The sequence below is a fragment of the Lutjanus erythropterus genome, chromosome 15 (genome assembly GCF_056507025.1).
Source record: "Lutjanus erythropterus isolate fLutEry1 chromosome 15, fLutEry1.hap2, whole genome shotgun sequence".
Taxonomy (NCBI): Eukaryota; Metazoa; Chordata; class Actinopteri; order Lutjaniformes; family Lutjanidae; genus Lutjanus; species Lutjanus erythropterus.
In genome coordinates this window covers 20,069,093-20,084,674 of record NC_139331.1, presented here as the reverse complement: position 1 = coordinate 20,084,674, position 15,582 = coordinate 20,069,093, and the positions used below count along the sequence as shown (strand labels likewise).

Below are 15,582 nucleotides of genomic sequence, written 5' to 3'. Positions count from 1 at the left end.
GAGAAATCTGGTAATACGCGGAGGGATGCCACCGTTATGAGTGAGTAACTACTTTAACTCTTAAGTACATTCCATGTTACTGTTACTTTTGGCCTTTTAATATGGCGAGGTTTCAAAAGAATGTGGATATTAATCGTGTTTTGAGAAGCATTGTCAGTATTCTGAAAGATTGTCAACAAGTGTGACTTCTCGACGTTTTTCCAAGTACTTACTATAAAGAAATAATCTTTTATTTGTGGACGGATTTATCAAATTAATCTAACGTAACAAAAGTGGTTGTCATAAAGTTTAATATAGGTTTGAACTTTTATCCATGAAGTTTCACGCTCAGAAGTCACTGGAACATTTATTCATGTGTTTTCATTGAATTGATTTTTCTATAAAATTACCTTTAAGTTACATAACTGGTAAACAGGGTCGAAGCATCCAAGCATTTGTTTCACATTACACGCCTATTATTTCTGCACAAACCTGTACTGTTTGTTTGTATGCGCTGCCGTGCGTAGGGCAGCACTGATGGAGGGATGAACTCAGATCAGATGTTCTCAGACTCATGGTCTCATCCAGCATCCAATCAAGTTGCAGGAGATAACCATAAAGAACTAACATTACATGACTTAGCTCCAGTTGGGAAATTACATTATATTTGGTGATGACTTGTTTAGGATTGGTTATATTTAGTAAAATCAGCTAATAATTAATGCTATCAAATAAATACAGTGACTGAAAAGTATTATATTTGCCTTCTAGATGTAGTGCAGTGCAAGTATAAAGTAGCATAAAATTGAAATACTCAAGTAAAATAGTAGTACCTCAAAATGGTACTTAAGTACTCAACAATTACTTTCACAGTTAAAATGTGATTATTTTGTTTTTTAATCATTTCGTGCATAAAATGTCAGGAAATAGTAAATATAAATGTGTATCACACTTTTCCAAAACCCAAAATGACTCATTCAAAAAGCTTATTTTGACCAAACAAAACTTAGAGAGATGTGGACTGAGGTGCCCCTGTAGCTCAGTTTGTAGAGCATGCACTCCATGTACTGAGGCTGACAGTCCTCTGCAGGGGCTCCCACCTACGGTCCATTTGCTGCGTGTCCTCTCTACCCTGCTTCCTGTCATATCTTCAGCTGTCACTAGCAAAAAATAAAGGTAAAAATGCCAAAAAGCTAAAGCTAAAATAACTGAAGTTTCTTAGAAGGCTTAATTTAAATAGTTGGCAATTTTTCCTGTACGCAATATTTTTTTGTCCCAGGATGGCAAAGGCATGACCTGCTCTACACTGCCTCTGACTGGCTTACCCTTCTCACTGTAATCCCACCCAGTCAAAACAACCCAAACCAACAAAGGCAACAAATACTAGCCAATCTGAGTCAGAGTAGGGCGTATTGTGACTTTACTCTCCAGGGGAAAAAAAATTTGCTTCCTGTATTTAGATATGCTTTTTGCCAGGCGTGCGTATTGAAAAGAAAACCAGATTTGTAAATGGTTAAAAGATGTAGCTGGAGGACCTGTAAAACAATATGTAGTCATAAAAGTTAGATAATATTAGCAAAATGTTAGCTAAGTAACTAGCTAACTAACAATTGATGTAGATTAACAACATTGGCTAACTTAAGATGTGACTATACGCAGAATATGACGCTTTTTCAAGACCGCATTCAAGACTCATTCTGCTTCATGTGTGTAAGGATATTGTTGGAATTACATGTAAACCCAAACTACAAGTAGACACATGCACACTCTACCCTCATTTAACACAAGCATGAAATACATTTTTTTATCTCTCTGTGTCAGGATTCATGTGGATGTCCAGTGACTGAGAAGACCTAACCCTTCTGAAGAATTTGTTCAAGCTGTGAAACTTTATCTGCAGTAATCAAGTCACATTATGGAGAATACTCACAGAACCTTACACCTCTACATCCCGATTAGTGAGACAAGCTATGTGAGTCCATCCCTCTCCAACTGCGGGGGCCCAGCTCCCCCCTTTAAAGCCCCTCTAAAGCCCCAACAAGGACTAACCTCTAACTGCAAGGAGGAGGGTCCAGCTGAACCAGAGAAGCCAAGTCGAGCAGACAAATTTGGCCTCACAGACTTTAAAGAAACCCTCTCAGAGATCCGCTGGCTGACAGAGTTGCTGCCATTGTGTTTGGAGTGCCAGGCTTTCATGAGCATGGGCAACCAACAGGGAACGAAGAGTAAGACGGACTGTTACGGTTGTTCTGAGAGTCGAGATGCTTTACCGAAATCTCCAAGATTTCAGATCCCACGGAAGAGAAGGAGAAGAGTGGAGGGGCTGGTTTCCACCAGCACCTTTCAACATAACCTCAAGATGACACCCGGGACTCCACGAGTGCCTTCGAAAGCAAGAAGGCTGACAAAGCTCAGGATAACAAACTCTCCTACCTTTGTGGAATGGGATTTTGAAGAAGACAGATCGATCTTATACACTCCGGCAGCCAGGAGGAAGAAAGTTATGGGAAAAGAACGGGTTTCAGTGTTGGAAGAGCTAAAGCCAGCATGGAGAAAGAAGCTACCTGAGAGTGAAGTGAATTTTCCTTTCAACAAAACAGACCCCTTTTCTCTAAGAAAGGATTTATCTACAAAGGAAGAATGTGACTCAGACACAGACCTCTCTGAATATGACAATATCTACTCAAGGTATATATCCCCCACTAATCTGGAGCGGACTAAGACAGAGAACAGCACCAAAAGTACTCAAAAAGCCCTGGAGGAAAGAGATACAGATGAGCAAAAGAAAGCAGAAGGTGTAGAGGAGAAGTTCTCTCCATCATGGAGGCACGAGGAGATGGAGAAGAAGGCTGCAACACAGCGAGTGATGGGCAAGATCGAGGAGGTGGAAGGTATCATACGTCGGGTGAGTCTCACAAGTTCGGACTGGATCAGAGAAGACACTGACGGGAGGGATGAAGCTCAGTTAGTCTCGGAGGGATGTGTTGGTCGAGAGCAACAAGAATTTGGTTCCCAGTTGGAGATCCAGAGCAAGGGATGCAATGGAGACAAGCCTCTGCTGGTTGAGGAGCTTCATGCTCTGGGTGAAGCCCTGAGCCAGAGTCTGCGTCAGGTCCTGAAGATGGAGGGAGCAAAAGCAGAGAGGGAACCTGTCACAGAGGCAAAGAAGACTTCTTATAAGACAGCAAGAAGGCCTCTGAATCTATCATCTAATTCTTACCTCTTCACCTCTACTGTGCCAAATAATTCTTCATCACCCTCTCCTGTACCACCACCATCTCTGTCTGCAATCCTGGATGCTTCTCAGAGAGCACCCAGCAGTTTTAAAGGCATGTCTCCCATCCTGTCGCCTCTACTCACATCCAGTCAGCACTCTCTGCCTCTGAGCCCAACTGACGAGCATAACAAAGACATATCTGAGCGCCACACTTGCTTGATGAGCTCAGTTGAAGACAGTTTACTCCCTCAGGGGGTTGGAGGCTGTGGAAGTGCCACCACAGTCTCTGGATATGATCAGAAGAAGAGTAGGAAAAGGCAGAGTGAACAGAATCAGACATCCACACGCACCAGTGAGGCCAGTCAGGATTATCTGCTCTCATCAGGTAATAATGCTAATTATGCTACTACAACAACAAGTTAGATTATGTAATTAAATATGTGATTGAAAACTAACTAAATTAGTAATTGAAGCTGATGGTCAAAGCTCATTCTTAACCCTGGAAGCAACAATTTAGAGGATCAAGGGCTTTTGACCATATTATATCAGAGGTTTTCTTAACTGCTGTTTCCAAAGTCAAGTCTTTACCCTCCTCTGTTCCATCCCTCCCTACAATAGATCAGTTTTTGTTTTTTCAGTTGTGGCAGGAAATCTTTTGGGGGATATAGCGGGCATTGTTCCATAGTGTGGTGTTTCCACACCACAACAAGACACTAAGACCTCAACAAACACCATTTGACATTTTGGAGCAATGGCAAAACTTCTGTTGTGGGGATTGCTCAGAAACTTCCTAATTGTCAAGAGACATAAGAAAGCCATCTATCCTCTGAATGCTCCATGTCATTAGCTTTCTTTTGTTTCATGAGGCTGTGATTATCCGAGAGGTTTCACTACAATGAAAAGGCTTCTATGGGGACTAACATCATCACACATGAATATAATTGGCCTCAATCAAGTCACAAGAGTCTCAGTTTCCCAGTCAGACCCAATTTAGGTATGACTGAATATACAACAATATGCAGAATAGAATACAGTAGGTGAAAATAACATTTATACTGCATGCAAAAACTGAATGGTTTTTCTCCAAAGCTGCATGGAATAAGCATAAAGTAGGCATGTCGGTAAAGGGGAGACCCGTAGGTATAGAGAACCCAGATAGTTTATCTTTTTGCTTTAAAATGTGCTATATATTTCCCTGCAGAGCTGAAGAGGTTAAAGTGCTTAAAAATCATCTTCAACTCCGTGAAAACTCTATGTGCTGATGAAGATCATGTGATATGATTGAAAGCTCCAGAACAGCTAATGAATGGTCATTTGGTGAGATTTTTTTCTCAGTTATTAAAGGCCTTAAAGACATTTTCCGACAGAGTTTGTTAAAGACATTGGAAAACTATTCTCATCAATAATGTGATGTTAATTCCAACCATAACCATATATTCCCAAAGTTTTTAAATTTTGTCCAATGAAAAGTTTCATGTGGACCTCAAGGCCATCATGAGCATGTGGACATTAAAATGATTAAATAATAATAATTAAAATCTAATTTTGGGCCTTTATTCTGAAAGGGGTCAGTGCTGTGTTGACTGGTAATGATAATGAACTGTACGTTTGGATCAATTTGTCATGTGGCTCCCCATGATAAATAGCCCACCCCTGTATTAGACGCTTTGTGATCAAAGAAATAAGTTAAATAGACTTAAATAGAGTCAGTGCTCTGGATTCATTACAGTTTGTTATCCAAAAGACGTTGATACCTGACCATACTTGAAACCTGCATATATAATTTTCTTTTTTGTTGAGTAAAAAAACTTCAACTGATCAACAACTATACTGAGTTAAAAAAAAAAATAGAAAAACTGTTTTAACCTGGCATCAACTGGCAAAGCAAATAAGCATGAGGTTCTTCATTCATTCTTCGTCTGGTTCTCAGACTCATATTGTTTTGTTACACATTCGGTTTACTAGCATACAGAATGTTATAAAGTATTTTAAAGGATTTCACACCATAGCCGTCACACATTGTGTCTGATAGCTTCCACCTTGTATCATATGAGTTTCATTATGTGCTTCATGGTCAGCTAGGATTAAGGAGGACTTTGAGCCATGCTCCAGTGTGAGGAGGGATCTGTGTGCAGAACAGCATGACATTGAGTTTTAGTGGTCGGTCAGTGAAGTGAAGGATGAGCAGACGGCTTAAAGGTGGTACACGCTGGGTCCTGACTGTCAGATTTACACATTGATCAAGACGGTCTGAACTCAGCCTGGTGGTGTCTGCTCTCATCTGTAGTCTGTTCAAATGCACACACACACACACACACACACACACACACACACACACACACACACACACACACACACACACACACACACTGTCTCTGACTCTGACCACAGCTGCTGAAGCCGTCCTGAAGGATGTGTGGTAGTCTGTAAATAATGACCCCTTGCTGATTTGACATACCGCCACGTCTGTGTGTATGTGTCGGTGTTCACTCAGGCATGAAGTACCACTGAGCACCTGATGTGGATACACTCCTCATCCTGCATTGGCACTGACCTGAGACAGCCAGAGTTCGTCTTTAAAGAGCAGAAATTGTGTGTGTTTGTGTCTGCCTTCACATTACCCAGAGGAGGCTGCAGTATTGGACAGAGGCTTGTGATAAGAACACTGAATCAATTAAATGGAAATGAAAGTTTTACAGTGACTGCATTCACTGTAGTTGCATGTATCTTGCTATCAGTGGAGGACTCAGGCCATCTGAGGAGAAGGGTAAAAAAAAAAACATAAAAAGGGCACCAGCTGCATGCCGTGGGGCACCAGCACGCTGAAATTAGTGATGCATTTATAGCGACACAGTTCCAGTCCCTGCTTTAGATTAAAAGTGTTATTAATGCAACTTAAAGTACATCAACTACTATACTATACGATACACTACTATGTGATTATTTGAACTTTAAAGCCACTTCATAAAAAGAGAAAACTATATGTTAAGAAATCAAACTAACCCATTTATGGCTGATTTCTTGAACCTGGCAGGCAGTTAGTTCAGTCTAGAGTCTGACACAGCACAGTCTGATGTCTCGTCTCCACTTTTCAGGAAATGAAAGCTCGACCAGGCGGTGCTGCGGGACGCCTGGCTGTCCAAATAGGATTAATGCTCTGAGCTTTGTGAAACACAAAACATCTTTAGAGGATGATGATTAGAGTGAGAGGAAGAAAGACATGCAGAGCCTGCTGGGGGTTATTCTCAAAATCCAGTGTCCACTGTGGCCAAATTGGGGGCAGATAACACATTTCCATAAGCTGTTCAATCTGGCGTTGAGGACGCTTTATGTGTCCGCTGAAAGTTACACAACTGGAACCATTGTTGGCTCTGTTATCTGAAATGATACTGACAGACTTACTGTAGAATAGCTCGCTCTCACCAACAAAAGATAGAGGGAGGATTGTGTGACCAGTTAGACAATAAATAGGGGAAATCTGGATGCAGGAAGAAAAAAGAAAACACAGCTCTCTGCTCAAGGTTGAGCTGCCTTTGACCACATCTGGTATTAGCTTAATGTCGTTATCCAAATTGACCTACAAGACCGTCAGTGCATACAGAGCATTTTGAGCTTGAGGGCAATTCTAACCATTCCTAAATCTCATATCCTGCTGTACAAACATAGATGAAGTTTGCTCACCTAAAAACATATTCAAATTAATTTCCCTGTTTTGTGTGATCACTTGTAAACCTCTCATAGTACACCTGCAGTCTGGACTCTAATGGTTTTTCAATTAGCTCATTTGGTCAGGGATCAGTAGCTGTCAACCCCGCATCACCACACATCAATCATCCACCTCTCAGCTAATGTAGGTACACAATATGGTACGTAACTGATATGGATGGGGATGCTTAATAAAAATTCTATAAATAGCTAAATCTGCTCTCATGCATGTGAACGTTGTGTCCATTTATCAGCTCACCAGAGAAAATGATTGGAGGAGCTTTCAGGGTGCAGACTGTGCTTGCGTGTTACTCTGCTTTGCAGAATATGTCAGAAGCATTCGCTTAACCACGTGTGCTTGAGATGAATCATTTAGGAATTGAAAGGATAGTAAGCAATGTTCTGCTGTTGACAGGGTCAGCAACAATACATATTTTAGCCACCTAAAAAGTCAATATAAATTTTTAACTGTGCATTATATTTAGAATATTGTCACTGTTTTACCTTGCTGTCAGGCAGCCTTTTCAGATGGGAAACTGCTGTTATATATTTGAAATATTGAGTCCTTCACTTCTCCCACCCACAATTTTATCTCCCCGAACATGGAGTGGTTGGTGGTCTGCGACTGCCTCGATCTACTTTTTTGTTATTAAGTGACTTCAGTGAATCAGTACTAACCGTTTAAAATACAGAAGTCACACAGTAACAAACAAACATGAGGCAGCGATAGAACAGCAACACCTGTGTTCTCATGTAAAATGATTGTTTTGTTAATGGGATTTGGTTGGTTTGGAGAGAGTGATATTTGTTTTATATAACCGCAGTCTCCCACTGGCAAAGACTCTCTGACTGCAAAGTAAAGCAGTGGAATATAGCGTAGACTTAAAGCTCCGGTGTGTAAGATTTTTCGTGTGTTTTTGTTACTTCAGAATGAGCTGTTTATATCTTTAGGGTGCAGGTCCTCTTCCACAGCGCCCAGACAATGGCTCTATGTACAGCCTTTGATGGAGGTTCTCCTACATGCTTGGAAGGGGAGGGAGGGGCGAGGTGTTTGCAATTTGCAAGCTCACAGCTAGATGTCACTAAATCCTATACACTGGTCTTTTAAACTGATATTGATGTTTTTAAGTGGCTAAAACACTTTTAGCTTCTGACCCCGTCCGCAGCAGTTCATTGCTTAGATTCCTACACTGATAAATGTCTTTGCTTATCAAACTGGGATTGTGTCGACCTCCATCTACTGTAGGTACAACTTCAAATAATCCAATCCCTTTAAAGGATTTTGGATATTGGCATAGTAATCACTGTATAATCTCAGGTTTAAACAAGATACAGTAGGCAGAGAGAAAGGTACAGTAGAAAAACATCCAAAAGATTGTTCTCAAAGTAATTCTTTTATTTACTGTTTTGATCAGTAAATAGATCTTTATCAGGCAAAAGACATTTCCACAAGCATCACATTATATGCACATCTCAACATGAGGACAATATGCAACAGTTGTTCAGGCTGTGGGCTTGTGTTTACTGCAGAGGACAAAGAATTAATCATCAGATACACATGACAACAACTGGAAAGTGAAGTAATTTGATGAATAGTTAAATTAACTTGAGTGTGACGGCCAGAATGCTGGAGGTGTTTTGTCTTATTTTTGAAATGCAAAAATTTAAGAGTGGGAGGTTCTGCTTATTTTTTTATTTTCAGCTGAAGTTCTGTCTTTCATCCTCATGGTGACACTGTAGTTTAACACACAAGGTTTACTGCAGGACCAGAGAATCAGTCAGTCTTTCACAGATGTCTATGTTGGTTAAGTCAGCACTCAGTTTGTTTCAAGGCAAGTTTACAGTCTTACCTGCAAAGTACGATGGTGTGGTGAGTTTTTTTTGCCACCATAATCAGTGGAGGAATTCACCTGCTGCTGTGACTGTCATGCAGGGATATTGAAATACAGAAAATGTAGTGTTCATTTAGTCTACTTGTGTTTTCATCTGTCTTTTACAGTATGAACTGAATGTGTTCCTGTTTATTTGACATGGCTTTACTGTAAAGTTCCACAAACCAGAGCTGAAAATGTCAGATTCAGTTTGATTCTTTTCTCTTGACTCCCCTTTTCTCCAGATGAGGCTCTGCAGAGGCAGGAGCAGATCTGGCAGCAGGAGGTGGAGGAGTCTCTCTCCTTCTGTAAGTCACTGTCTCATCCCTCCAGACCAAAACACATCGACTTCTTGCGCATCACACCCCCTGAAGATGACATCACTGACACACCGACAACCACGCCTCTGCCATCAGAGTTTCGGGTGAGTAGCTTGGAAGGATGAATCTTGATGAGTGTGTCATGTCGAGTACAGTGATATCATGGCCTAAAAGTCTGACGTTTTTTCATATGAGCCAATGGAGGCATCCTAAGAATAAAGTATGGTTGGACTTTTTATCTTTTAAGTAAAACTTTTAAACACAGGAATGTGAGAAAACATAAGACGCTGTGATGTCAGTAATTAGAGCGGATATCAGAAATGTTAATTTAATGCTACTTTTAAAATTTCTACTAATAGCACCTACAGAATAGCACCTTCTTCATGTTACCCCTGCATTTGTCCAGTCAAAAAACTCTGGATGTTCCTAAAACATTAAGGATTAATTAATATCCACAGAAGAGGGGAGACATCTGGAATAAACCCAGTGCACAAATCATCTTGAATGGCATTAATTTCATGTTTAAGAAAAGAAAAGAATATTATATGAAGTAAACCACGATTAAAGTAAGTAGCCCAGACACCCACAGGAGAGCATCACTATCAACCAGCATCACCATAATGATCTGATAGAGTCTCTTATGTAACCCTTTATCCATGAACATCACGGGAACAGTCTCATATTAATATCCTCATGATATACCCTTTACTTGGAGCATTTTACTAAATTACATATGTTACATTCTGCATGTGTATGGATGAAAAAGCTAGAAAAAAAGTAAAAAGTGTTGCAGTCTTGTTGCTGTGGGTTAAAGTTTAGATGCAGTTTTTGCTTGTGGTGCTTTCTGTCTAACTTCAATGGAAATATTCTATTAATGGCTATTTAATCAGCCCTGGAAATCATATATATTTAGCTATCTGAAACCTCACACATAGCGACCTCATATGAATAATGCTGCATCATCATGACTTTGACCTAGATTTTCACTCCACAGTGGAGTCTGGTCTCCGTGGGGCCGCTGCTTCACAGTCCTGGTGATCCAGGTTCAATAAATAGCCTCACATAAGCGTGTGTGACAAAGGGGTCCTTGTGGTTACATAACAGAGGAGATTTAAAGCAAATCTGTACGTGCATTATATAAGCAATGGTATCTGTATTAGCATGAAATGGAGGTTTTCTGGGTTTTAAAGCTCTTAAGCTCTGTTTCCCTTCCTTCTGTAATGTGCATGTGTGGAGACATATTCCTGGACTCAAACTTTAGATCAGTTACTTATATTTAGATCATTTTGTGAGGTTTTTTTTTTTACATTAAGGTAACACATTGCATCAGAAATATAGTCAGAAAGTAACAAGAAGATAATAATAAAAATTTGCACCTTTATGTTCTTAAAACAGGATTTTTTTTGAAAAAAGTAAACAACATAAGGTGGAAATCAAGAACAAAGATAAACTATTACAAGTAAAAAATAACAATAATAACAATAAAATCTGTAGAAGTGCTTAGAAACAATACACAATAAAAACAAAATCTTAGGATTAAAAATTTAGGGCCATGAAAACAGACACAAGGCCTACTGGATTTTAAGTTTCAAGTTTGTTTGTGACTTGAATTATAATAGCAACTCACTCAGCAGACATATGGCTTGAGATTCAGTTTAAAATAAACATCTACAGAAGTTACTTCCATCTTTACAAATTAAAGGGATTGTTTATATCTTTTTGAAGTGTTGTCATATGAGGGACTTATTCATGGTCAGTGTATTACCTACAGTAGATGGCGACTGACATTTTTGAGAAGCAGCAGGAGCACTGGTGTGGGAAGCTAATCAATGTACTGCTGTGGACAGGGTCATCAGCAACACGTATCTTAGCCACTTAATAAAGGGCCACGTAAGAAAAACAATATTGGAACATAAGAATATTTTTTGCCACTTTTCCCAACAGAAAACATACATAAGATGAGCCAAATATTGTTCTCACTCCAAATTAACCAAACTCTATTGGCAAAATAAGAAATTTTACCTCACAGAACACAGTAGTTGTTGGTCTACCACTGCCTCGATCTTTGTTTGTGTTGTGTTTGTGTTTGTGTGACTTTGGTCTACTCAAACTAACCCTTTAAAACACCAAAATCACACAATAGCACAAACAAACTAAGTAATAATGGCAGTGGTAGACCAGCTCTGTGTTCTGAAAGGCAAAAATACTGATTTTCCCACTGGAGTTTGGTTTAGCGAGAAATATAGATCTTTGGTTTATATAATGACAGTTTCCTGACAGAAGAGGCTGTCTGACAGCAAGGCAAAGCAATGAAAATATTGTAAATATAGAGTACACTTAAAATGATACTGATATTTTTAGGTGGTTAAAATACATTTTGTTACTCACCCACTCCACAGCAGCACATGCTTAGTTTCCTACACAGGTACTCCTGCTGCTTCTCCCCAGTTAAAACGATCTGAACTATCCCTTTAATGTCTTACAGGATTGTAAACTTCCAGAACCATCCCATGTTGGTTGAATGAGACAGTTTTAAATGTTCTCTGATGTGAATCAAATTCAAGAATGGCTGCAGTGGAGACAATATTTATGGATTTGGTGTCAACTGTAAGAAATAAGTAGGTAAGTTTAAGTCTGTAACCATTCAGTAAAGATAATTTTATTACTGTCACATTATATTTTTGTATGCTAATCTACTGTATAAAGTACATTAGACACAGACAGTATTTCTGTTGCCTGATGCTGGATAAAGTCCAGTGTGTTTGTTGAAGAATATTGTGTGTGTGAGCTCTGATTCTAATGCTATTTCATAGGATTATCTGGCTTCATTCCTATTACATAAACACAACCCACATAAAGGCCACAGTGTCCCTCCTTAAGAAAGCAAAAACACTCATTCATATGATTAAGTGTAGCCAGTTAAGGCACCATCGCAGGCCACAGACTCGTCTCTGAGCACAATAAGTGTCAGAGAAAGTTTCACAGTGTAATGACACACAGTGAGCCGTTATCAGTAATGTGATCTGTCACTCGCCTGCTGCTGGCATGAACGCAAACAAGGGTGGAACCTGACAACCAAGTATAACACAAACACGAACCTGTGCTCTGTGGACATTAAGCACCTGTATTTGTGCATATATTAAACATATTAAATGTTTTCTTCATACAATGTCTTCCATCCTGTTTTTGGTGTTGTATTTTTTTTTTTTATGTCATCTAAGGAGAGGTCCATCTTTAATCTCACCTTTAAAATATTGTGTTATATTTTGTTTCTGTTGTACACTGCTTTATTGTAGTGTTTTATCATTTTTACCATGTGTTGCCATCTCAGGTTTTTAGAATATGTGAGCTTTATTTTGTATTTATTTATTTTTATTTTATTTATCTGGGGTTTTTTTTCTTCAGTTGCAGCATTTTTATATTTACTGTTATCATATTTATTAATGTTTTGATCTCATTTTTATTGAATTATTTGTTGTATTTATCTCTTCAACATCCTGTTCCTGAGTGTGACACTTTTTGTTACCTTGTTTGTTCATACTACCTAATTTTTTCCTTCTTTTGTATTGATTGGTTTCACCAGCCTGACTGTGAAACAATTTGTACCTTTGTTTTTAGAATTTATTTATTTATGCATTTATTTATATTTTTCAGTGTCAGCATTGTGACTGACTTGATCTTTTCTTGAACTGATTTAATTATTGATTTGTTGGTTTATTTTTGTGTAAACTTGACCTTTTTGTTACTTTAATAACTAACGGTAGTGTATTACTCCCAAACCAGAAAAAAGAGACAGATCAGTATCACGTTACAACCTTATTTTTCATGTTGATACTGATCATTTTTTTCTTTTTATTTTGAAAATATATTTCTTTTTTATGTTTTTCTGGGTCAACATCTTAATCTAAATTTGTGACATGTTTATAATTCATGGCACGTATACAATTATAATTAATTTTATGTTATCATTGTTATTATCTCATTCCTCCTGCTTTTGTATTGATCTGTGCCACCAGCTCGACTGTGACACAGTTTGTTTGTTCATTTCTCTCTGTCTTTATTTTTATTTTCTGGTCAACTGTGTACAACTGTGACCCTTCTTTTAGAAATGTATTAATATACTTATTTATTTATTTGCTAGTTTCTTTTTACTTTTTTGTCACTTTTTATGATCAAATATTCCCTCCTGTTGTATTAATCTGTCACCAATTTGAATGTGATATAAAGCATAGCTTTACTTTGAAAAGCTATTTATTTATTTTATACACAAAAACAAAGGCAAGGTAAGTTTATTTATAGAGCAAGTTTCATATACAAAAGCAATTCAAAGTTCCTTACATTACGTATCAAACATTAAAATGCAAATTAACATTAAGTACTTTTATTTTCACATCCAGTAATATAAGAAACCTTTCCTGTCTCTCCATAGTGTGTGTTAGCTTTAATGTGAGCTGATTAACAGTACAGTGTAGGTGGGGTTAGACCCAGTAAGACTCTCAGATTAGCCGTGTGTTGTTCAGTAGCTGCAGGGGAGCAGAGAGAGACCTCCTTGTCACTGTGGATTTACAGGCCAAACGTCTAACAAGTGATCTCTGGCAGTCCTATTTACCCTCCTTCAGCTCTGGGTGTGGTGTCCCTCCATCTGTTGCTGTGTGGCTTTCTCTGCCTCACGGATCCGTCTGGGTGTTGTCAGAAAACGGTGGCTGAAGTCACCATCTGCTTCCAATTACACTATGACAACCTGCAGGACGGCGTCCAAGAAGCAGCTCAGTAAACTGCTGCGGAGAGTGTAGAGGAGCCGGAGGGAGGAGAAGGAGGCTGAACTTGGAAGCGAAAGCCATGACTTGGATCTGATTTTAACTGTGGTTGAGCTGAGTCACTCTAGCCGGGCTTCGCTTTTCCATTACTCTGTGGATTTTTCTCCTGTTATTGGTGTGTCTGTATGAGCTGCTTCCTGTTTTAGGTTTGGAAATTTAGTCAGACATGAAGGAGCTGTTATAGCAGTGAAAGGATAAATCTATTTCTTTTCAACAAACTGGAGCGGAAACAGGTCGGACTTTCACATGTGGTGATATGACTTTATTGACATTTCTTGCATGATCCTGGAACCACTTATACAAATAACTGCATGCCATACAGATGCCTAAACGCCAATTACGCCTTCTTATCCTGCATTTTTCTGATGTAAGATAGCACAATGTTGCACTTAACACTCAGATATGAGTGGTGTAAATGGTAACCACAATGTTAACGTTGTGGGAAAAGCTTTTTCTCCTCCTTCCATTCTGGATAACTTCACCACTTTCTTTATGAGCGACTCTGACTGCCAGGAGATGGAGAAACAAAAAGCCATCCTAAGATTTTTCAGAACACTCTCAGAGGAGCAAAATGAAGACATAATGCAAGGAGACACTGAGCTGAGCTTTAATCTGAAGAAAAATGGGGATATGAGTTTTGAAAATGCTCTGGAGAACAGTAGAGACTCTTTATCGTATGTTATATTGCCTCATAAAGGAGAGGAGATCACCTCTGACTCAGTTTGCTCAGACATGACAGAGGAGGAGAGGAATCATGTCAACCGAAAAGAACAACAAAGCAAGGCTGTAAATGCTGAAAATGGCTCAGAGAAACAGACCTTTGCAACAAATCAAGAGCAGAATAAGATGCCAGACAAAGTTAATGGCTGCGGCGACGAGGGTTGGCACACATCACCGACTGAACGTGCCTTGGAGGAATCTGTGCAAGCAAAGTGTCAACACATTTCAACTAACTGCACAAATACAGATTGTGATTGTGTTGCACCAAACAGCGTCAAGCAGGATGACTCTAAAGCCAATAAGAGAGTGACAAAAGAGTATGAAAATATTCACCACCAGGAAGATTTTGACCCTGAGGAATCTGTGAAAGGCCGATCATCTAAAACCAAACATGCAGTGATGACAGTGACTCAGACAGAACCTACAGTTGAGGAGTTTTTTGAACCAAAATTTGAGCAAACTGTTGGACCCTCTTGCTTTGAAAATGGTGATGAAGAGGAGCTGACAGGTGCAGAGGAGGACAAGAAGGCTGTAAACACTGAAAACGCTTCAGAGAAACAAGCCTTTGCAACAAATCACGAGCAGAATAAGATACCAGACGAACACTGTGACAAAGTTTATGGTTGTGTATCACTGGCTGAATCTGCCTTGGAGGAATCCCTGCAAGCAAAATGTCAACACATTTCAATTGATGCAGATTGTGATTGTGCTGCACCATCTGGCATCAAGCAGGATGACACTAAAAGAGACAACCAGAGTTTAGGAAAAGACGAAAATGTTCACCATCAAGGAGATTTTGTCACAAGTGCTTCTGACTCGGATGAGGAATCTGTAAAAAGTGGACCATCTAAAGCCAAACGCCCGGTGATCATGATGACCCGGACAGGACTTGCAGTGAAGGATCAGTTTGAATCAACAGTAACACCAACGTTAGAGCAAACTGGTGGACCTTC

At 39.3% G+C, this 15,582-nt stretch overlaps 1 protein-coding gene across 1 annotated transcript in view; it reads left to right on the top strand.

The window, feature by feature from the left end:
* Window positions 1-15,582, top strand: part of fmn1 (formin 1) — a 33,535-nt gene continuing 17,953 nt past the window's right edge. Inside the window, exons 1-3 of the mRNA XM_084737714.1 lie at window positions 1-40; window positions 1,801-3,581; window positions 9,018-9,196. Coding sequence (XP_084593840.1) covers window positions 1,895-3,581; window positions 9,018-9,196 — 1,866 coding nt within the window. The 5' untranslated portion in view covers window positions 1-40; window positions 1,801-1,894. The remainder of the gene's footprint in view (window positions 41-1,800; window positions 3,582-9,017; window positions 9,197-15,582) is intronic.